Genomic DNA, 24,918 nt, shown 5'->3' on the forward strand with positions numbered 1-24,918 from the left:
CTTGATAAGTCTCTGACTGGTGATTTCATTGCAACATCTGTATGTTGCATGTTGAATTTGAGTCAATGGTCTAACCAAATTCTGGAACGATAAACTCCAGGTCACACAAAATAAATCAATTCGTACTTATTCTTGGCCATAGATTGCACCTTGTAAATGAACATTTTAAAGTTTTGAATTTGTTGCTAGTTTATGCCGGTGCCAGGGGACGTGAAGGATGTTGAACTTTTTCATTATTCCTCATGTACAGACAGACTCAATCAAACCGAGTCTGCAATTTTCATGTATTTTTTTGTGATGAATGCTTACGAGGGGTCACCTTTTTCCAGATTTTTTACAATAAAACACGGTCTTGCTCCTGAATATATGGGTGAAAACTTGCACCTACCTCTCCTCTTCCCCCTCCCCGCCCCTCTCCTCAACTCCTATATCCTATAACCTATATCCTATCTCGTATCCTATCATATCTTTCATATCCTATCCTTTCCTATATCCAATCCAATCATATCCTATATCCAATCCTATCATATCCTATAGACCCTTTCATTTAAGACCGTAATCAAGTTGTCGCCCTTGGATGACGTCATTGGGGGATACGGTGGACAATGGCGATAAGATTTAGTACAATAATAGAGGGATATAACGATCTTAATCCTTTCTCTTGTATAATTGGGAGATTGAAATTGCCAAAATGTTGGGTAATTTAATACGATATTACATAAAAAGGATGGTGAAATGAATAAAAATGTTTACTATAATAAGGTTAACGATTTGTTTTAATAGTAGACCGTATTGCTCGGTAACTGATAATGATTACCATTTTCGTTAGATTCTTTATAAATTAATGAAAATTTTACCAGGCAGATAAATCGTACTAACTTGCTAATACCAGAGATATAGATTATGGTAATATACAATACCCAAAAGATATTTTGAGTTTCAAAAATGTAAGGATTCTGTAGTTTCGAAAAACGGTATTGATTTATTAAAAAAACATTTTGATTTAAGCATTACTGAGACAAAGAAAAACAACAATATTAATCTATATATTAATTAAAAAAAATGTAAAGGCATAAAAAGTAAATATTCGTTTTGAATGTACATGACTGTATACTATTTGTGTCGGCAATAAATGCACTCTAAAAAATCGTACATCACACCAATATATTTAAGCTAGTAAAGTGATATTTTCAACTTGATACTTTTTAATTCATACTCAGCTTATCAAATATTTAAAAAAAAATCACAAAAAAAAACAAAACAAAACAAAAACAAGTTGTGAAACACGTTCACAGAAATTCGTTATGAACTGAATTATAATTTTATGTATTTTTGACTGTGCCAGTTGGTAGGACTCTAGATCGAGAATCAAATCAGTAAGGCATGACCAATAAAGTCCCTAGGATGATCCATAACAAAATTCGGACCATAAATGTTTTGACAACTAACAAAAGTGACGTAATCTAATGTAATGTTATAACTCTAAAAAATTGCACCATGGTGATTGATGATATCACGTACAGCCAAGTGCCGCTTGAATATACAACATATGCATCCTCTTCAATTAATATGATACGGCCCAGTGGTGCTTATATATACACATCTATTTATCTATGTTACTGGGAAAAGGTCTTTATTTCCACAACCATAAGAAAAGATTTTCAATATCAAAATTATCTTCTTATCGTCTGTTGCGAATCTAAAATTACAAAAGTCTATGCCACATGTTTTTCGTTCTTTCCGGAATATTTATAGAATTATATCCTTCACTGGTTCTTAGAAATATTTTTATACGGCATAATGAAAAAAAAATCAGTAAATATTGACAGAATGCATTCTGTAATTGTTCTATTAAAGCTTGAAAAACTATCATTAAAAGACATTGGCAGTCTTATTTTCATGTTTGTCTCAAAACGCCGAAATTTTCTAAATGACAGAAAATAACTCAGAAAACTAGAAAATGGCCCTTTATATTCATAATAGGCAATTTCAGTGTGTATGGGTGTTTATAAAATATTAAAATTTGATTTCGTTACCAGCTTTTTATCCGTGCATTAGAGAAAATCTAGATCTAATAAATGTACTGCAGTATTTAATTTGAAATTTCGCTGTTTCACTCCGTAGCGAGAATTAATCTTAATCTTTGTTTTTGTAATTTTTTTTCTATTGTCTTGATATTGAATTTATGTATGCATGCGTAATTTTTTTACATGTTATAATCATAATTGAACGATCAGTATATACGCATTTAACTTTTCAATAAGGTAACATTCTATGCGGCCTGCATAGTTTTTATCCCCCATTTACGTCACATCCGGTAAGGGAAGTAACTCTTCCCTGACTGTTATCGCTTAAATGAAAGGGTCTAATTGATTACACTGCGTCAATTTTTACCTCCCTTAGACCAAAACATTTCTGTTTGTACTTTACCAGAAACTTCTATATTCTGTAACTATCACCATCAAAAAAAAAAAAAAAAAAAAAAAAAAAAAAAAAAAAAAAAAAAAAAAAAAAAAAAAAAAAAAAAAAAAAAAAAAAAAAAAACAAACCCTCTCCTATGAAAGGGTTAATTTTAATTTCCCCCTTTTCCCCAAAAAAATTTTTTTTTCCCCAAAAATTCTTATTTAAAATATCACCATATTACCTGTAGACAATTCAATTGTAGAAATACAAAAAAATCTCAGATACAAAAATGTCCTTATAATCAAACCCTTAACTATATAGAATCATTTGACCTGTATTGTTTTTTTTTTTTTTTTTCATTTTAAATTTATGAGAAGTGTAAACAATGCTTACTAATGCTTAGGTAAATGGCAGCTTAATTTAGTTTTTTAACACAATATCGTCTATCTAACGTATACAAATTTCTATACGGCCACCTTTTCATTTTCACTTTAATACATGCACTAGGTTGAGCATTAAGATACTGAACTTTTAAAGATAATTCGATTGGTATTTTTCTTAACGCGAAACGCAAAGTAATCTAACATAATGTTTTCGTAGCCGTATGAGGCTATTCAATTTTTTAGTTCGGTAAAATAAAAAATATATTGGCCAGTTTACTTACCACGTTGGAAATCCTGCCAAGTAACCGCGTTATTTTCACATCCCGGCGTTACTGGATATACACGGGTTTTTTTTTACAAGTGACATTTCAAATAAAAACACGGCAATTAAACACATGCAATATGAATGGTGATCGCGGAACCCCAGAACGGGAAGTAATAATTCATGTACTAAATGTGAATTGTTTTCTGATTCAAATCTAATTTTTATCAATGACATTCAACATGTGTTTCATGTGGCAAGAATGTTAAGGAGACAAGGATAAGACCCCGCCGACAAGCTAATGGGCCCACACGTGTGTACAGACGCCGCTGGAAACGTTAAAGTTGTGCTTCAAGCGGATCGTTGTGAAGTTGGCTCGATCAGATCATGGTATGGACAGGAGTCTCTATGCACTCACAAAACGCAACTTGTGAATATTGAAAGTAATCTGAATGCCCAACGCTGCCAAGACAAATTCTTGTGCCGCATTTCCAACTCCTGGATGATTTTGGCCCATATTTTTTTATTTTCATTTTGTGTAGTTGATGAAATTTATTCAGAAGATTTTGTTCTGTCGGTGATTATAACATATATTGACAATAAATTGCTTTTAAATCGCTGTTGTTTTACGTTTATATCAAATATTAAGCTAACAATTTGCCCAGAACTAAGATGCCGTTTAGAACTTTTGATCAGTGTATACAATAAATATTGTATTATGTAATTCATGCGAAAATTGTTCAGAAAAATGTAATATTAATACACCTTTGTCAAACAAATTAGATCGGTGCATTGATTTTCAAAACAAAACAAGGGCCCACGAATTGGATCCTTTCTTAGTTCAGTTAAAAGGCTAAGATAAAGTTTACATTTTTAACAAGAGAGGCATCCAGAAGGGAAACTTTGTTTCTGTTTTGTGTGTACCTAACAAAGATGGTTACATAAACGGACATGACCAGATAACAATTTATCTAGGGGAAACGGACAAACAAATTCCAAATAGGCCTTACATACAAAATGAAGATATATATTCCCATGCTTAAATTAGAACAACTTGGATATGAAATATTATCTTGTTGACTATCTTTTGACTTCAGTTCATTTTTCACTCCTTTCATTCCAAGACGGTAAGTTGATTTTGTAGTCCTTTTTATACAGAGTAAAATTAATCTTGTTTTATAATTTCTAGCTTTGCTAAAAAATGGAACCACATTTATCGCGCTGTAAACAATGTTTTTCCGTTGGCATAAATAACAAATAAAATAGCAATCACGGAGTGGCTTTTGTGGTTTACTATTTTGCACTTTTTAACTGAATACTATGAATTTTATGTTTCGTTTTTTTTTTAAATTTGTAGATGAAACATTAAATGTATGTAATGATGACATGATGTTTATCTTTGGTGTTATTTTAACAATGCTCATTAAAACAACATCGGAAGAGAGAATGTTTTAGTTAAAAGTCAGTAATTAACTATACAAAGTTTTACGTAATTCTGTTATGCATTTACATGTATTTGTTTCGTTATATATATATATATATATATATATATATATATATATATATATATATTATATATATACATATATATATATATATATATATATATATATATATATATAATATATATATATATATATATATATATATATATATATATATATATATATATATATATATATATATATATATATATATATATATATAGTTACCTATATCATCTATACACCACGGGAACAATGATTCGTCAAGCATTGGTTATAGCTGTTTTATTCCTGGTAAATTATTGCAACGGGTAAGTGTGTAATATTTTAGTAGATCTAGATTAAAACAAGGATTGTTGACAAAGTATATGTAATATTTATTGTTATTATGGCGCTATATATGCAAATTTATTATTTCTAAAGAACGGTAACTAACGAGAATTTTTGTATCTACTAGTATGTTAACATCTGTAAAAAGAAAAGAAAGAAAGAAAACAATCAGAATACATGTTAAAGTGATAATATCTGGAGTTCGAAGCTAACGCACTATTTTAGTACTTCAAGTATTTTTAAACCGTTTCTTGAAGTTGACATAGGGCCTATACTTTTATATAAATTAAAAAAAAACAACATAATAATTGTATTAATATATATATTAAACCTCTTTAAGAAGGAATGTTAACACCGTAATTGCATTTATACTACCGAAAAGCGTTTAAAATAATGCCAAAAGGGTTGGCCAAAAGACAGTAAATAAATGGACGTCGTTTTCAAACATCGTTCTTAATGATACATTTACAGTTTCAGTTTTTTGGCTTTTATTCAAAGGAACCATCCTTAGTCACGGGCCATATGTTACCTAGATATACAAACAGCCAAATAAAATATTAATAAACCCTTAATTTAATGATCACACCTAACTATAACAAAGGATATGAGCCGCGTCACGACAAAGTTAACATAATGGGTTTGCGACCAGCATGGATCCAGACCAGCCTGCGCCTCCGCGCAGTCTGATCAGGATCCATGCTGTTCGCTTACAAACCCTATTACAAGTAAAGAAACTGATAGCGAACAGCATGGATACTGATCAGACTGCATTATGTTGGTTTTGTCATGACACTGCTCATATATCTATTCCAGATCCTCTCTCCAGCTGAAACCGTATGCCGATACAGCAATCGTGATGTTTTTACACAGTGATTTAGACCAGGATGGACATCTTAATATGTCAGAAATACGTGAAACATTCGTAAAATACGACTTAAACGGTGTGTTCCTAATACACATAATATAAGTACAATTTTATTTGATATTTATTTCAACATTTTTTTATGAGGGGAAAAAATGCGCAACAAAATAACACTGACATTATGTTGTCAAGTGGTCCCCGTCTTTGTAATTAAATTACATTTTGTCGTTGGTCGTTTATTCAATCATACACTTTGTTATCAAATGATCCTTACTTTTAAAATAACTCTATAGAATATTCTAACACTCACGAGATTTTGTCACTATAGACAAAGAAGGACAAAAACTGGTGTTAAACTGCCAATAAACACCGGTTAGGGACTACTTGAATATGTGCTGTTATGTTTTCACCCTCGATTGTATGATTTACAATTAAAAGCATTTTTATTTATATTTTCAGTTCGTACATTTTTTTATTTTCATACAATACCGAAATAATATATCACATACACTAACGCCACATATATGATCCATATCAGTTAATAAATATTTTGACAAAACGGCGCCGTTCCGTAAGCAGCGTAATGACGTCATCGTAAGTAAACAACTCATTCATAAACAAGCTGACGTTATTTCATACATACAAGAATGATAAATGGGGCCTTGATGTAAACACAATACGACGTAAGTTTTTATTGTTGAAAACTTGATAAAATAACGTTTTTTGCTTATTATTTCTTATGTTTAATAATTTCTATATCTTCGCAACAGTAGGGTGCGAAAATCGAACAGCGTTACATACGAAAATCGGCACCGGAAGTTATTTCCGCTTGAAAAATAACATTAGTGATTTTCCTTATTTTATCGTGTTAGAATCGAAATAAAATCGGCCTGAGAGGTGTATATCGGCTATTTAACACCCGGTTTTGTCGTTTTGATGCGACAAAATTCCTACGCATCAAAACTCCAAACCGGTGTTAAATAGCCGATATACACCTCTCAGGCCGATGTAATTTCTTAAGCTTGTACTTCGTGTCAGCTTTTGTCAATTTTGCATAAAGTTATTATATTACACTTTATTCTTAACTCATTCTTGTTGACACAAATAAACTTTCTAATAAGACACCAACACGTATAAGTAAAAATCTTCTTAATTTCGGGCTGGTCTTGTGGTCAACGCCTGTATATTTTTACAGTCCATATTTGATAACTGTGTGTCATGTACAAACAATTTGCAATGAAACGTTCATATACGAATATGCAAAGATGTTACGATACTTAATTTGATGATGATAAAGTCAGAAATAATTCAAAATTTAATTTCAATGATTTACTTATCAATTCTTGCCATTTGCATATGAAATGACATTTTCACATCAATCCCTGGTAAAATAAATGCACATAAAACCAACAAATAACCGCTCTGAAATTAAAGTTCTTAACCTTTCATTGTTCTATAAATTGTATTAAATTTCAATCAAAACAGCTTAAACATCATGTTTCATCAAGATTTATGAGTTAAAGCGTTTCACCAGACAAGTATCAAAATTGTGATCTTAATAGGTGTTGATCGTATCAAAAATAGTCTTAATAGCGGAGTCTAGAAAATAACAAGGATTTGGACTGAAAATCGTGATATTAATAGTGAATAAGCAAGGTGGTTTTAGTAATGGATCGTGTGATCATTATAATACAGAAAAACAAAAGTTCGTTTATATAGCGGTCTTTCAAATGTTCAAAGGATCAAATTTTGAATAAATTTCATATATACAAGAACTAAAGAAGAAATAGAAACGAAGGAGAAATAATTCAAAAACTTTCGTCTAACTTAATACACCATGTGACTCGCATAAAAATGTAGAGCAATCCTACAAAAATTGTTTCAAATGTAATTTGCTCTAACCTTTTGTAAATTGCATATTTATAGCCAAAATAATGGCTACATACATTTCCGCATAAGTATGAGTGCTGAAACTGTACTTTAATTATTTTAGGAGATGGATTTGAGACAAGATACGAGTATACTGAATTCATTTGCAACACAACCCCTTCGTTATATCCACTGTCGCATTATCTCTTTGACGAGTACAATCTCAATAATGACCACGTCCTCACAGATGAAGATTATGTCGCCATGTTTGACAACATGAATCCAAATAGTAAGTCAAAGTTTTCTATCTTGATTACCACAACATGCATTATTATTTTGCTTGTCTTTGACCCCATTTTCCAAAACGTCAGGCCAGAGCCAAGACGTAGTCGTACTTGACTTTACGTAGTTTCATTACTTTTGGACGGGGTAACTCAAAATTAGCGCCGAGGCAGTGATTAGCAACATGAATCTGTTAAGGGAGGCGGATTGAAAAAGTATTCTTGTAAATGGCCCAAATCAACCTAATCTGTAATATTCACGTAATTGTTCTACCTTTGTTGTTTTCTAAGGGGCGGGGAGCTGGCTGTAGTCTATGCCTAATGAGGGTCCGTCTGCCCTTTCAGGCACTAAATGAAACTCGCTGTCGAGTACGGACCCCAAACATGTCACCAGTCATGCCTTTATAAAGTTTACTTTCCTCGTCGTCGTCCCTGCCTACTATGTATGGCCACTCTCCTCGACTTTAGTCAGCTGGTCGACAAGAACATGTTCTTCTCTTTGTTTGTTTCCGCCACCCAAAGTACTTTAATTCTTCTGCCGACGCCCTGTGCCTTCTCAACGACGTACACCTACCAAGGGAAAAGTGTGAAGACTTCCGAAGGGTTCCCATTTAAAATTAGATCTTTATAATATGTTCATGCGGTGCCGCTTGTTCGGTTTATTATAAATGCGATGAAACAAATTATATCTAGTCGGGCTTTTCTTTAGCGGGCTTTATTATAAAAATGTTGTTGCTTTCATCTAGAGTATGACAGACATGTACGTTTATAAATGACACGTGCTTTTGTGATTGCAACTTTTTATTTGACATAGACTACAAACATTAAATGAAATAAACATGATGCTTTAACTGTACATGCTTCTTTAAAAAAAAAGTTTTGTCTTTCTTAAGTGGTGGCTCGTTAAGTTATCTTCTTTATGTGTATTTTTTATTTATCTTCTTTATGTGTCTGTTTTTCAGAGGATGATTACATAACACCAGCTGAATTCATTGCCTACTGGGAAAATGTATGTACAGTCATTTTGCTCATGATTTCTTTAAGTATTAGAGACAAAACAAATAGTGCTAAAAAATCATCTAGTTTCTGTTAAAAGCTTTGGGTTACGTTCAGAATGGTTTCCAATTACATTTGTATATTTGAACTTATGTGATATCTTAACGCTCTAACCTGACCCACGCGGGTCAAGTTAGGAAACCAGCACTTTATTCTGTATAAGGAGAAAAGTTTTGTTCCTGTGACTACCTAGTTTATTTATTTTGAGGATATTTACAGAAAGATGAATGAAAAATCAAAACGAAGAAATGAAAATTTTGCCTGTGTCTCCCTTTAAAAAACCAAACAATGGACCCGGTTGGGTGGAATAATCTTTTGAACTTTATATTGTCCGAGCTGAATTGGTACTTTCAATATCTCTTGAGAAAACTTTATTATCAATTTATGGAGTTAGCCATGTTAAAATTGTTATAATTTTTGGTTCTTCAGATTTTGCCAAAGTACGAAAATATCGAGTTGCATGAAGAAACATGGAGTCACGGTGCCTCCGCCTGTCACCCAACAAATACAGCTCCATAATCTCTCTGGAATTTCGTCGCTGTGAATTATCTATTTCAATTTATTTACTGATAATAAATGTCATAGTGTTTAGAAAATAGAGTAATTTATCTGTTGGTCTTGTTAGACTATAACCAGTTGTACAATATATCAAATAAAGTTATATTCATCCAAATTTAAGCTGCATTTTACAGAGAGTTCAAAATGCTGCAAAAAATATACATACTCGTTACTCAAAATAATGAATGAGAAAATCATAGTAAATACTAAAAAGTGTTTGAATGTCATCATCTACGATTTACCAGATTCAGATAAAACATAGGATTTGTCATGAACATATTTTTCAAGATTTCTTATTTTTGATTTTTACCACTTGACCCTTGAATAAAGATAGGTCAGATGAAGATTGTTGTGTGATATCGAACGCGTACGTACATGTGAACTGCCGTGAACTCATAATCTAATGTATAACAGTTACCGCTTTGAAGTCATTGAGATTTGTGGAATCAAATCATGTCAACAGGATAAGGCACTCAATGTTACAAACTATTGTGAAAATAGTCAACATTTCTGGCTCTTTGCTGGTACCAAAATGGAAGAATATATAAACAATATTGTATTGTCTGATTGTGTGCCTCCAGATGAGCCAAAAAAATTCAAGGCAGACAACATAGGAATAAATAAATAAGATTTCAAGAAAAGTAAAAAATATTCGCATTTCAAGTAATGATTTACATGTTATATGCAATAAATGAATGATTTTGCAGTACTTATCACAATTGCATCTTTAACCCATCAACTTCTATTTTTTGCAAATTATGACATTTACTAGGTAATATAATTGGATTGGATGTGTCATTTGAAATGTGCAAGTTACTTTTTTGTTCATCTTACAGTATTTTTTTTTATACACTTTCAAATTTTCATTAAATTTAGCATGAATCCGTAGGCTGTTTTAAAGCTCGAACACGTATGTTAAAGTACATACGTAAAAGAAAATGTACTTTGCTTTAATTGAACATACAAGGAACGAAACAATCGTATAACATTGCAAAGCTTATTGAACCTTTTTTCATGATGTTTGGACAGAAAGGGATGAGACAAAGTACATTCATAACATAAGTTAACCTCATTGTCAGTTTTATTATCAGTAACTTTATATAGATATATGTTACTATATGTAGTGTTATAAAGTTAACTTCTGTACGACAATTAGTGTAAAGATAAGACTAATATGTTGATTTTCCCACCAAAGGACAAAATCTTCACCAAACCATAGTTTGAAGACATTGTACTTTCAAGGACTACCAAATGAATTATTTATTTTTAAAATCCAAGGCAAACGTACATATTTGAAAAAAAATCAGTCTGATTACTTTGCAATACATTTTTATACGCTTTAAGGTATTAGGACCCTAATGGGCACTATCAGGAACTAAAGAATTGACATCATAGGTCAGATGTATACCTTAAAGTACACCTGTATGCAAAATTTAAACAAAGTTTACCGTACGGAAATCAAGTTATGGCCACTTTTCTGAATCCAAGCTAGGATGTTATGAGGGCCCTTTTTTAGAAATGAGGAACCTTTAAATAATCTGCAATAACATTCTAATGAAAAAATTTTTCCCATGTATTTTTGGTAAGAAACAAATAGTACCATTCAGCTAACTATCCACATAAGCAAAATTATGGTTTCTACTTAAAATTTATGAAATCTGTATAAAAATGTTACCCTACCCCACCCATTTTTACCACATTTCTGACCATTTTTCTACTTAGGGAGCCTAATTCAAAAAATTCTTAAAATTTACCCAAATGAGTGCCTGTTTTCAAAGTTTCCCTAAATTTTTAAAAAAGTATATTGGTTGATCTTGTTAAATATGAAATACTTTTACCGTCTAGTTTTGATTATATTACACTTTGAAAATATCAGGTACCATATTTATTACTAGATTTAGCATAATTTAGCCAATAAATACCTATATAAATTAAAAATTCAAAATTAAACACTTTTTTCTTTCCATATGGGACATGAGAGATACATAAATAATGTTAAAAGAAAAAAGAAAGAAAAAAAAAGTTGACCCTTCTGGGGATTGAACCCATGGCCCTCATTTTCAATGTAGTTAACAGTAGTTCTAGCCTATTTGAATACTCTTCAAAGCGGAGGTAATGCATTAGGGTGCTAATACCTTAATGACCTTAAAAATGCGTCCGTGTCAGTCCTTAAATAATTATAATACCGTAAAATGATAAACTATCTTTTTGTCTCTTAGACACATTTATCAAAATATTGTTAAATGCTATATAGCTAACTCATTGTTTAATGCGAGAAATATAGGTTGATGTATAAAATTGAATTTTAAGCTTTTCAATCTTGTACATTAAAATTTAATCGCGTAAAATCTAGCGTTGCTTTTACGTTTCAGTACATGTGGACACTCTTTCTATATATAAAATGAACAAAAGCGTTGAATTATTAAGTACGACCGATTGTAATCAATCGATAATGATAATTCGTAGGTAGATTATGAATATGTTCTGCATGTTTTAACTTCTATTTATAAATTATAGCGGATTACAAAGCATGTTTATAAATCCTTTATCAAGGTAGAGTTTATCTTATTTTATTTCTTTTCCAAATTCTTAAATTCCTGCATTTTCGTCGTAATGCATTTTGTTAAAATAATTTAAATATTTAGGAAAAAAATATACATGAATTTTTAATGTTTATGATATTAAATACCGTTAATGTTTATAGAACTTTTAGCAGATGTTGTAATGAAATTTTGTTCGTAGATTATTCTCCATGTTATTTTTTTCCAGTAAATTTGACTGAAAAAATATATATAACAAATTATAAATTAAATCAAAACTTATACCTTTACATAAACGAATATGTATAAATCTCAGTTTGATTAAAGGTGAAGTGTCTGATTTCTGTAATATTATTTTGGAAATTAAGACATACAGTAGTTTGAAAGTAAGCTCTGGAAACAAGTCGCCACTCCTAGTACCATCTTGGCTTTTTTCAGACAAATGAACGCGGTCAATGTTGACAACCTAATGCGAGTTGTTATGACAAATACATTAAAGTAATGACTAATTATTATCTACATGATATAAATCTTTTGAGAAGTTCACCTCAATGCTCCCGTCTTTATTTTACTCTCGAGGTGATGACGTTAAAGAGATTATCCGTTCTTAAAAGTTTTAATACATTTTTAAGTGGACGGATTATCTCGTGGTCACGGGACAAAGTGTTGCGGTCTTCTACTTTGGATTAATGTCACTGTACATGTGTATATAATTAAAGTTTCCTAGTTTTTGGCCATAGTTTATTTTATTTTTCGGACGTTTATACATTGTATAAGTTCACATCATAAAAACTTTTGCATAACAAAAGGATATGCCAAAAATATCTGATGTTTATAATATGAAATAATCTTGTGAAATCTATGCTAAAAACAACAAAATAAAACATCAATAGTTTACGAAAAGGTTTGAGCATTGTATAAATAGAAAATATTTTCTTTACTAGTGATTTTGTTTATACACACAGAAAGTAACGCTTTTAGTTCTCACGATGATTTTGGAATATTACAAACTGGAAAAAATATCGGAATTTATAAAGTGATTAACTGAACAAATGTAAGAAAACATTTCAAGTTTCAACTTTTATTATCAGTTCAAATTTATTTCTTAAATACATTCATTCAAAGTTATAAATGTATTTAGAAAGAAGACCGAATAGTTATTGAAAAACGATTTAAACTTATCAAAGAGGATATTTAGTTGATAAAATTTCAATAGTATAATTTGGGTATAAAATGATTTTTTGGCAGTCATAGTGTACAATTAGGACGTATTTTAATAGATAAGATATAATCGGGTCAATCATTTATGTAATCATTTAGTCTATTTGTACAAGATCTTTGATAATAATGGCAGTGATGTTGTTTTCAATAATTATATATTATTTATATATAATATAGGTATATGCACTGTAACACAGCACTTTGGGGTCAAATGCACTTTGGGGTCCGACCCTTATTTTCGATCTGCGACATTGAAATATTTGAGGTGGAGTTCAAGATGGCGGTCAATACATTGATGATGCTTAAGTGATAAAACTTTCATTAATTTTACCACTTGAAATATCTAAAAATTGTGTTCATATAACAAAATTACGGTGGCATAAAAGTGACATTTGCATATTTTTAGTTTTGCATACATATTAGTTTTTAGTTTCGTAACATATTTTTTTTTTAGTTTTGCATTCATATTTTATTTTAGTTTTTCGTACATATTTTATTTTTGTTTTTCGTACATATTTTAGCCAATCAAAACAGCCTTCACACCTCAAAACAGCCCATAGTTGAGTATAAAACTAGCACAGTGGTTTGGTCACATTTCGACCCATTTTTGGAATCGGCCCAGTCGTTTTCGGCCGGGCAAGTCTGGTTTCGGCCAGTCCGCATAGCTCCATCGGTTAGAGCGCGAGACTTGTAATCTCGACATTGTGGGTTCGATCCCCGGGCTGGCCAACTAAAATTACTCATCAGTCTTTCGGATGAGACTTAAAATCGAGGTCACTTGTATGGGTGCTTAAACACTTGGCACGCTAAAGAACCAGGAGAAGCTTCTGGAATTGGGGCATCTTTCTGTATCTGTAATTGCATTATCCTCCAAAAATCTTAAATGACTAATACTCTTCTGGAGGACTCGCCCATATGGGCAACCGGTGGCGAGTATAAATAAACGCAAATACACACACAGGTCACATTTCGACCCATTTTTGGAATCGGCCAAGTCGTTTTCGGCCGGGCAAGTCTGGTTTCGGCCGACCCTTTTCGGCCCATTTTTTAAATAATATGTATTTTATATAATTATTGTTTTCTTTATTATTATATACTATTATATCAGTGTCTATTTGGAAAGGGTTGAAGATTGGTGATTAGTTATTATAATGAATATGCACCACTCAACCCCACGCCCTGAGAATAGCGGGGGGGGGGGGGCATTGAATTTAAAACCAAGCCGACCACTGGTAAAATCTTCGCCCTGCGGGGGATACTCAGATAACGACATTCCTGCCTCATGCCCCGGACGGGGCCAACATCAAAGCACGATTCTTTTTTATCCCGCACTCCCCGGAGGAAAGAGAGGTGGTTACAAATGACTGGTGTATTACAATAATGCACAACAAAAAAATCTAAAAAGGTCATTATATTCCAATGATTTAGAAAAAATGCTTAAAGCTAAGCTTTGAAGGATTTTTATGAAAATTGGGTCATTCCTTTTGCTCATCCAGATTATGTGCAGAACTTATATGCCAGGTGTGCCGGCTCAAGGTCGGGGGACACACATACATGTCAAATGATTAAGATTTGGGTTACATGTCCGCTCCTTATCTCCAAAACCCCATAAAAGATTTTCAGGCACTTTGTGTAAAATGCTAACCACATCGAGACAATATGCAGAATCTTTCTTTGGATTACCACGGGCTATATATATTCTAAAAGTGTTGTTATTTTTTTATACCTCCAAAATGAAAATGTTGGTATTTGCAAATAGCATTTGCAAATGGGGTACTGTAATTTACAGATGGCGAAGTGTTTAAAAATGGCGTTTTACAAATGGCGTAATTATCCACACCTCTACTTTGCAAATTGCGTCATGTAAAAATATGTACTAAAAACACAAAAATAAAATATGTACAAAAAACTAAAATAAAAAATGTATGCAAAATTAAAAAAGAATATGTATGCAAAACTAAAAAAAAGTATGTATTCAAAACTTAAAAAAAACATGTACGACAAACAAAACAAAATATGTACGAAAAATAGAAAAAGTATAAAAAAAAATTGCAAATGTCACTTTTATGCCACCGTTCAAAATACTCTAGTACAGAAATTGTGTATTCCTAAAATTAAAAGATGCTGCGAAAAATGTCCCGTTCTGTCAGTCATTTACTTGATAACTTTTGGTGCCATATTGAGCCCCATTTTAAATATGTTGGGAATGAAATAAAATGCAGTTATTTTTTTCCAAAGAACTATAAATATACTCTATTGCAATGTTCTGGTGAAACATCAAGTTTTTCGATCGGACTATAAATAGTGATTTTTACAAATACATTATTAAGCTTATCAACAAACTTAAGGGTTTTTGTAAGCTCCGTTACAAACGCGCGCCCCCCCCCCCCCCCCCCCCGGTTTACACTCGTTCGCCAGAGGCTTTTTTTAATGGGAAATCTTACATACTTCGTTAGAAAGAGCAAACACGAATAAAATAATGGTATCAGAGAAATGTAAGATGCTTGTTACCTGAATAAAGTAGCGATAAATGTGAGATTATTTGTCATAAAAGTAGTCAAAACAATGTAGTATTTGACTTCCATATAAATACTAATTCACTATAACTGTACTCATCATTGCCAAAAAGCAACAGATGAAAAAGATGGTTAAAGTAATTGGCCAATGTGTATTTTTTGGATAATATAGAAGAACATCAAAATAAAAAAGCTTTTAAGAAAAACAAATAAAAGCATAATGGGCCTTTAAAACGTTATTTTTAACCCTCGGGGGGGGGGGGGTCGATACCCTACAATCCCCTCTATACCCCCAGTGAGAATTTTACATTATTCTGAAGCTCCGCTCTTAATGTGCGACTTCTTAAATAGTTAATATTTTTAGGACTACTACCTAAAGCCGCATCTACACTAGTCAAGTTTCTTATATGTTACATTTAGCTAAATAAATGTCTCTTCCAACATATTATCAGGCACATTTTTTCTGAAATGTCTTACTAAAATTGCCCAGAATTTATACCTTTGCCTATGCTAAGACTATAATATTTCTATAAAAGGGGTAAATAAAAAAAGGGAAAATAATCCATTTAGCTAAAAACAATGGAGTTAATTAAAGGTGTACATTCTTTTAAAATAAATAGAAAATTTGAGAGAAAAATTTTTTAAGCTTAATAATTGATGCAAATTCTTTATTAGGTGATTTATTTGGTGAAAGTTCTTCACTTACTAATTAATACCATTTAAATCCCTATTGATTCTACTATAATCCAGGGCACATGTTTTGCGTCTTTTTAATACCTTGCTTTTTGTTTACCATTCGCTTTGACAACAATTTATTATTTAAAACATAATGAACAATAATTTTCTATGACCCCAAAGTGCGGTCGTTTGCCTGATGTTAAAAAATACATATGTACCTGTTTAACGCACTTTGGGGTCGAAATTGGACCCCAAAGTGCGTAACACAGTCTGGGGTCGGACCCAAAAGTACGTAACGCACTTTGGGGTTGGACCCCAAAGTGCGTTTGACCCCAAAGTGCGGTGTTACAATGCACAATCAACATGCTGGTAGTTTCATTATGATTCAAATAAAGCTTAAAACCCCGTAGTTGGAAAAGAAAGTATGTACTTGATTACTGTGAAATTCTGTGTACATACTTATTTTTTGTAAACCCTTTTTTGTCTAGATGCGTGACAATTAATCAGAATTTGTTGCACTAACCTAGACTTTGGATCAACTCAAGTGATCAAGGCTGCATGGGCAAAAATACATTTACGAAAATAACAAGTCTGCTACTTTTTCTTATTCACTCCGTTTTAAAAAAAATATCTTATAATCAAATTTCAATCAAATGTTTACTATTGTGTAGTCAATACAATTTTACCAAATATACCGATAATTTGCTTAAACAAGTATACAGATTACAGAACTTCCTTGTGACCTAATGTACACTTTTATTTGCAACTCATTTTATATACACGACATCGTAATATCTTTCAAAGTTTCATTACATAATAATCAATTCATGAATTAAACGCATATTTAAGACAAAAAGTACTAACATGCAGCTAATAGTTAAATCTATAAAGAAACGTTTAGAAATCGCTGAACTTAACCAAAAAAGATGAATTGCATACAAAAACGTTATATAATGAATAAAGAAATGATGAACTTCTCGCACGATGCATTTGAAATTCGTGTAGTCCATCAACAGATTCAGTAAACTGAGCCTCAATTTGTTTATTTTTGTCATAATGGAGGTTGTATGAAATACATCCTAAATACATTCTACACTGTCAATAGTCTAGTCAATCAAAGCAGTGCACGAGCAAAAAGGATGCTCTCATAGGTCCAAGTGCATTTGTTTATATAAAAAATTCTAAAATTTTGTCATTCTCGTGATTTATGTATCTAAAACAAATGTCATGATATGACAAATCGAGCAAAAACCTATTCACTTCTTCTTCACAAGTATGAAAACTCAATAACATTTAAGACAAATGGAGTTTCAAAATGCAAAATGGCATACGTTAAGACGAATTCAATACTATGTGTTATAATGTATATTACTTCATGATTGTTTAACAGCTATATGTGCAAAAGAATTAAACCGTAAAACGATTGAAACCGAAAAATCAATGCTCATTTGTTTAGTTTTAAAAACATTATTCATTTAGGCTCGAGTGTTATGAATGTTTAAAGCTTTTATTGAAACAAAAGAGCCCGCTTTCTGGAACTAACTGTTACTGAAGCCATATTATAAACAAAGTCATTGCCCAAGAACAGATCGAACCCACAATCCCTGGTGTAAAAGCCAGAATCTTGATTTAGTGGATTACCTCAACCTTATTTATTTTGATATTACTTAAGTATCAATACATTCCATACAAAATCAGACTGATATTAATACTAATAAAGCAGAGCTCATTAATTATTGTTTACAGTTTTAGTATTCATGCACTTTATCTCAGTTAGTGGACCTTCTTCTACACATTATTTCAATTAAAACATTCAATTGCAGTCTTGCAGTGTTTTTACTTCGTCTTTCATCTTATCCTGAAGATTAATCGGTCAATATATGAACATTAAACTCTTATCTTCTACCTACAGCTGGATTCTTAGCAATAGAAAACACTTTATTGAAACAGATTTTTTTCAAGAAAAATATATGCGAAGCATAAAAACTTTGACTTTAACATTTTAAACACTATATTATACAACACTTGTACAATTTTGACGTGATGAAAATCATCAAAACTCCGACTGTAATTATTTTTTACATGGGAACAATAGGGAGTGAAAATTACAAAGATGTCATACTCAATAATTATTTAGATGTTCATCTTTATATATTTTAACATGTTCGTGTATTAGTCATTAAGATTTAATCCTATTGTCCCCTAACTTATTGGATATTTTAAATAGGCTTATTACATTGTTTTTAATTGTTCATTACTAACAGTAACAATTATAGGGACAATTATATAAGGTTGGTTAGCCGACGGTATAGAGCCCGGCCAGATTACACGGGTCTGTAGCCTGGCCTGGCTCTATACTGGTTGCAAAGGCTAATAATTTTTCGGTTACAACAGGTAAAGGCTGAGAGAACTTTAATTTTACAACAGAAAAACTTTTGTTGGCGATACTGATAAAATCTTATTTCGTTGATTCGTGGGATAAAGCATTTATTCGTAAAAACCCATTGTGATTTTATTGATTGGAATGAAATCTATATTTCATTCGACATCATCAAAGAAAGGAAACGTTTACATTATATTCAAAAGAAAACACATATCTTTTAGATTCGAATATAATCTTTTATTATCAAATGCAATAAACGGTTTTTATTAAAATGTCCAGCAAAGTTTTATTTGATTTCAGTTTTTCAGCCGATGTTTTAAAAGTTTTATGAAGTTACTTTCAAGCCATTAATATACCACAGAGAAATTGTTCTCTCTCATGTTTCATTATTCATGTTATAAATTAGTTTTTAAAGAGACATCGAAAATACAAAACACAGCAAAGCATTGCTCAAGAGTTTCATTACATAATAGTCAATTCATGAATGCCAGATTTTCATTTCGTTCCATTCAACGTATTCGATTGATATTGGGAGACATCGTTAAAACGAAATGTAAGAAAATGAAATGGAATGAAGAGACATTTTTTGTCCTCTTAGATTGCCTATTTGACATGATAACTTTAATTCGATGCGTGTTTGTACAGTATTGTTAAACAAGACAATCTAAATTCTTCGGCAGAAATAGGGAAAAGCAAACATTTAGAATTTAAATGACAAATAAAAACTAACTACTTATTTTAAGCCATTTAAAATTTGAACACATTTTGAAGTGTGTGATTAAACTGGTACTTGAGGTGTATATAGGTGTACTTGATGATAGTGGACCTACTCCTGAAGACAAAATTGTAAATTTCTTCCTATCTAAGATATCTTCAATACCTCTTAGTATCGATATACATCAAAAATGATGAACAATTCACAGCAATATATCTGACAAAACATACAAAGGATTGAGTGCACTCCTTCATGTTGTGAATGCATATTTGATGTTTAATGCTAAAAAAGGGTGAAATTCGCGATGATAAAGAACAAATTGTGCATAAACGTTTTGGATTATCAGAACATATTTAATTAGTAATGCAGCCGTATTTTATTTCCAATTCGATTTATATTAATGTTAAAATTTGACGAAAATTATTCATTTTTTTTAAATAAGATACAATTTGTGTTAATATAGAAAAATCTAGCCTACATTAAAGTGCTTGAATGTGAATGATTTTATGTTCAATAAGTACTTTAAAAAGACCTCAATAAATATGATGAGACTGTTACAATAGTGAATTAACTTTATGTAACACATCTGATGTTTATCATTGTGGAAATATGAAAACCTATATTGGCGTTTAATTGATTGTGGTTTTTTATTATATTTCAGTTATCTTGGAAGCCATAATTCACCTCACCTGTCACTCTCTGTTGTGAGTCTATGAAATATTAATGTTCGATTGAACCGATAGTACCTACGAGCAGTGGACAAAAATCATTTGAAAAACAAACGATTAATCGATTTGCTGCCTGGCCGATCTCAAAGTTAATTATCCTCAGTTGGAATTTCAATACAATCGTTTAGTGACATTCGCAAACAAGTAAAGTTATCTACATCCGGTGTATTCGGAGCGTTCATGATCCGCTGTAACTTTGGGAAATGTTTTGATTGATTTTAATGTTTGCCGTAAACGCTAAAAACTATTTCACACTGGTTGTTTTAAAAAGAATATAACGAAAGCATTCATTGGATTTTCTAGGTGTCAGACATTCGGAAGTGATTATTTTCAATGGATATTTCAGTTGTTGTTTTTAGATACCATTTTTCGATAATTTGGTAAATATCCATAAGTATATATACATTGATAAACTCGAACAAATAAAAACAATGGGTTTAGGAGAGGAAGTGGATGTGAAAAGACGGAAAGTGATTTTTGATGAATATACGGGAGGATTTTATGCCGAGTCTAAAGTTGAAAGTCTACAAAGGCAGTGCGAATATCGTGCTAAATTGACTGACGTAATGAACAAGGCCGAAGAAGCCAAATATAAACTGGCTTGTAAACAAGTGAACGCAGAAAAACATATGTTTCTTATAAGGAAAGAAAAAGCTACTCATAGACATTCAGAAGCTTTACAAGATTATAAAGCACACATGAATGTGTTAGATAAACTGGCAAAGGAAAGAGAAGAAATACACGCTCAGATGGAAGATATCTATGGTAAATATCCGCCAAAAAGTTTAAGATCAAACATTGAAGAGCTCATTGAAGGAGAACTAAAAGAGATGCGACCTGTTGTCCGACGCCGACGAGAAGCTACAAAACTTCTCGACAAAAGAAATGAACTGACTGAAGTGGACAGGACAATGTCAACAGAAGATCTGTTTGATAACATGAGACAAAGAAAGAGCCGTGTCCCTAGTCCTGTAAAGTCGGCTTCACGAAACAAAGGAGCTGAAACACCAAAACCGGTCCCTAGGCTAATTCTCCCGGCAATAACTGTGCGGCTCGGAAATAATAATAGTGCTAGCAAAACACGTGTCATAGAACCTGTTTCTGTTACACGTGACAATACTAAATCTTATGACGAAAATGCTATGTTACCTTCAGTATTTGTGACTGATCCGAGGAGTAGTGCACTAGGATGATTTACATCTAGAATGATTATTATGAGTATCGAAGTTAGCAACACACCAAAAATGAAACCATGCTTCTGGAAATGTGTGAAATATCATAAATCATTGGCATTAAATCGATTTGAGTACCTCAAAATGAGATGTGGGACTACTTGACAGAATAAAGATACCAAATTTTCGCATTTTTTTTTGCTTCTGTATTTCTTTACATTCTAGCTTTCTTGTTATTGAGTATAGAGTGCCGTGAATCTCATCTAGGATTTATTGTGAAGCATTTGACAAATCCTTCGTCTGCTTTCGTATCGCATCATAACATTTACTTAGTGACAATTTAATTCGTTGACAGCAAAACACATATTTTCGATAGAACTTGATGTCATAATATAGCCTGATAAGGTTTGATTTATTCAAGAATGACGCATTTCTTTCCTTTTGTAATGAATGTTTTACAGATTTATGCCAGAAAGTTGATTGAATTAAATAAAGATCTTAACATATATGTCAATGATTATTGAAAATGTGACAGAAAATCTACCTTATCAGGGAAGATTCATGCTAAGTTTTGAGACTAAGTATTAACTTCTGGAGACATATCTACTAGTAATGACAGATCTGAGTACTTAGAAGGATTAGTCTTGTTGTTTTTTATTTGTTTGTTTTTTGTTTTTTAATCTAGTAGACAAATAGACATCAAAGCTTATGCGGGCTATGCTATACATTTGTATTTATTGTTTTGAACTTAATGAAACATCTATAAAAAAAATAAATCTATTTTACAGTCGATTTTTTTATTCAATATATATATTTTTTTTATCGAATTTCACATTGTTTAGTACCTTTATGGTATCAGAGATAATTTTGCTAAACATTTGATCATAATTATCATTATTACCTTGATAAATATATGTCGTGTGTTTACAAATGTCAAAATATTTACACGACAACTTACATAAATGATAGATTTACATATTTATAGGCACATTATGCATCAGAAACAAATAAATTTTTATTTTCTTAAAAAGGGGTAACATGAATTTTATAACATTTAAATTATGGTTTTAGAGCAGTTATCTGAAGAAAGCAGCACTAAATGTGAAATAATTTGTCACAAAAGTAGCAGAATGTAAACAAAGTAGTATTTTGACTTCCTTACAAAATACTAATTCACTATACATGTACCTGTACTAGATGCCTGATAGATATGGTTCAGGAAATTTGTCAATGACTAACTTTTTTTGAACCTATATAGTATATTACAAAAAAAACTTTTGAGAAATGAAAATAAAAGCATTTCTTGGGCATAATGTGCCTTTAAGCTGAAACATTTTACTATATATTCTTCAATAGAAATACTTCCTTTATTGCTCATAAGAATTTTTAAACATAGGATATTCGTTGAGATTGTTGATTTTCACCGCTTCTATAAGAAATGAGGGCTACATTACCATTTGCAAAATACTACATACTACCTGCAATATATACATTCTGCTCTGGTTTCTGACCAATCAAATACGTGAGAACAAAAAACAATCTCTATAACCTTGGGTCATAGACTTTATTTCAAATGCATTATTTCAAAAACATTACACAAATACAATAGATTAAGTTTGTTATAATTTTTACTATTCTTTATTTTTATTATATAAGATTACATTGACATTGTCATAACTGTTCGATATTTACAGTTTATATTTGGCAGTAGTAAAATATTTGTTTATAAGAGTACCGTAAGGTTACGCATCCCCGCGACAAATATTGTCTGCCTGTGAATTAATTATAAATAAACATATCATTCATCAATGACCCTTGAAACAGGTAAATGTTTATTGATAAAATGATATTTGTAATAACCTGTCTTTAAACAATGACGCAGCTAAATGATAAACTAACGGTCTAAATGTCATGTTTATCAGATTAAAGATAAACATCGACGTAATCTAATGAAGTGAGGGAACACGTTTATATTTGACAGAGTTAACACATGCGAGTCATTTAGCAACTAAAATGCTTCAATATCTCAACAAATTAAAATAAATTGCTATAGTTTTTTTTTATTAAAATTTTCAAGTGCAAACCATGTTGGTGTGACGCAAACGCATATTTAAATTAATTGTTTTATCTATTACATTATCAAAAACAAAACGTCACCTCTTAAAGGTCAACAAATACACTTTACATTTATTCCATGTTATCTATCGCTTATACTTATATTACAACAGTCATGTGTAGAACGTCTAACATTTTCATCTGAATCTATAAATTCGACACTTTGTTCCAAAACCATTGAATAAATAAAATTAACAAAGAAAAATGGGACACAAAGAGTTTTTTTTTTATAATTTCCCTTCCGACGCAGCTGTGCTTTTTACAAAGGTTTTTTTCATGGAAAGGATTTGTACTTAAAGGCACATTATGCCTCAAAAATATCTTTTCGTCTTTAGAAAGAACAATAGTAAGTTTTATAACGTTAAAATAATCTTATAATAAAATAAATGAAACGCGTCACGACAAAACCAACATAATGGGTTTGCGACCAGCATGGGTCCAGACCAGCCTGCACATCCGCGCAGTCTGATCAGGATCCATGTTGTTCGCTTTCAGTTTCTCTACTTGTTAAAGGGTTTGTAAGCGAATAGCATGGATCCTGATCAGACTGCGCGGATGCGCAGGCTGGTCTGGATCCATGCTGGTCGCAAACGCACTATGTTGGTTTTGTCGTGACGCGGCTCATATCATGCTTATCACATGAAGTAAGTAGCGCTAAATGTGAAATTATTTGTCATGTGAGTAAAAGAATATAAACAAAGTAGTATTTTGACTTCCATGCAAAATATTAAATCATTTTAAATGCCCTAATTATTAAAAAGCAACAGAAGCAAAAGATGGTGTAACAGAACACGAAAATTAAAATGCGATAAAGGCATAAAAATTAAAGCATTTCTGGAGGATAATGTGCCTTTAAGTTCCGTGAACATTTTGTTAATAGTACGAAATTTACAATTTTTATCCCTCAACATATATTGTATTTCATTGTGAATACGGTAATATAAATAAATAAATAAATAAATAAATAAATAAATAAATAAATAAATAAATAAATAAATAAATATATATATATATATATATATAAATAAATAAATAAATAGAAATTTTTTTTATCCATATCTAATATCAGCCACAATGACACGTATTAACTAACGCATGTGTGTGTGTTTTGTTTTTTTTTGCCAAGTGTGAAGGGAGGCAACTGTGTAGCACTTTGACTTTTTCAGCTATCTGCGTTATTCTCCCTTTTAATATAATTGAACAATGGAATGAATACTACAATATATTTTATAAAATTAAAATTGTTCTTGAAATCCAAATGAATTGAATTAAATATACATGTCATAAGAAAAAAAAAGTTCCGAAAATTTTCCTAATTTACCAATCCATTTATGATTTTTATGAAAATTAGTAAATAATGGT

The 24,918-nt window shown here is 31.4% G+C and overlaps 2 protein-coding genes across 4 annotated transcripts; both read left to right on the top strand.

Moving 5' to 3' along the window:
• Positions 1-4,044: 4,044 nt before the first annotated feature.
• LOC132723023 (uncharacterized) lies at positions 4,045-9,526 on the top strand. The gene is made up of 6 exons (XM_060707676.1): positions 4,045-4,175; positions 4,757-4,843; positions 5,676-5,803; positions 7,718-7,882; positions 8,837-8,883; positions 9,360-9,526. Exons 2-6 carry the CDS (start codon positions 4,788-4,790, stop codon positions 9,447-9,449), a joined length of 486 nt encoding a protein of 161 aa, XP_060563659.1. The 5' UTR covers positions 4,045-4,175; positions 4,757-4,787; the 3' UTR covers positions 9,450-9,526.
• Positions 9,527-11,886: 2,360 nt separating this feature from the next.
• Positions 11,887-23,148, top strand: LOC132723024 (uncharacterized). Of its 3 annotated transcripts, none has more exons than XM_060707677.1 (2): positions 11,887-12,041; positions 20,203-23,148. In XM_060707677.1, the coding sequence occupies exon 2, from the start codon at positions 20,701-20,703 to the stop codon at positions 21,460-21,462; it is 762 nt and encodes a 253-aa protein (XP_060563660.1). In that variant the 5' UTR covers positions 11,887-12,041; positions 20,203-20,700; the 3' UTR covers positions 21,463-23,148. The 3 variants fall into 3 exon arrangements, with proteins under 3 accessions (XP_060563660.1, XP_060563662.1, XP_060563663.1); XM_060707679.1 differs by lacking the exon at positions 11,887-12,041 and adding an exon at positions 12,752-13,082; XM_060707680.1 differs by lacking the exon at positions 11,887-12,041 and adding an exon at positions 19,584-19,901.
• The last annotated feature ends 1,770 nt before the right edge of the window (positions 23,149-24,918 follow it).

The sequence above is a fragment of the Ruditapes philippinarum genome, unplaced genomic scaffold (genome assembly GCF_026571515.1).
Source record: "Ruditapes philippinarum isolate M1 unplaced genomic scaffold, ASM2657151v2 ctg71_1_1_1_1, whole genome shotgun sequence".
Lineage (NCBI taxonomy): Eukaryota > Metazoa > Mollusca > Bivalvia > Venerida > Veneridae > Ruditapes > Ruditapes philippinarum.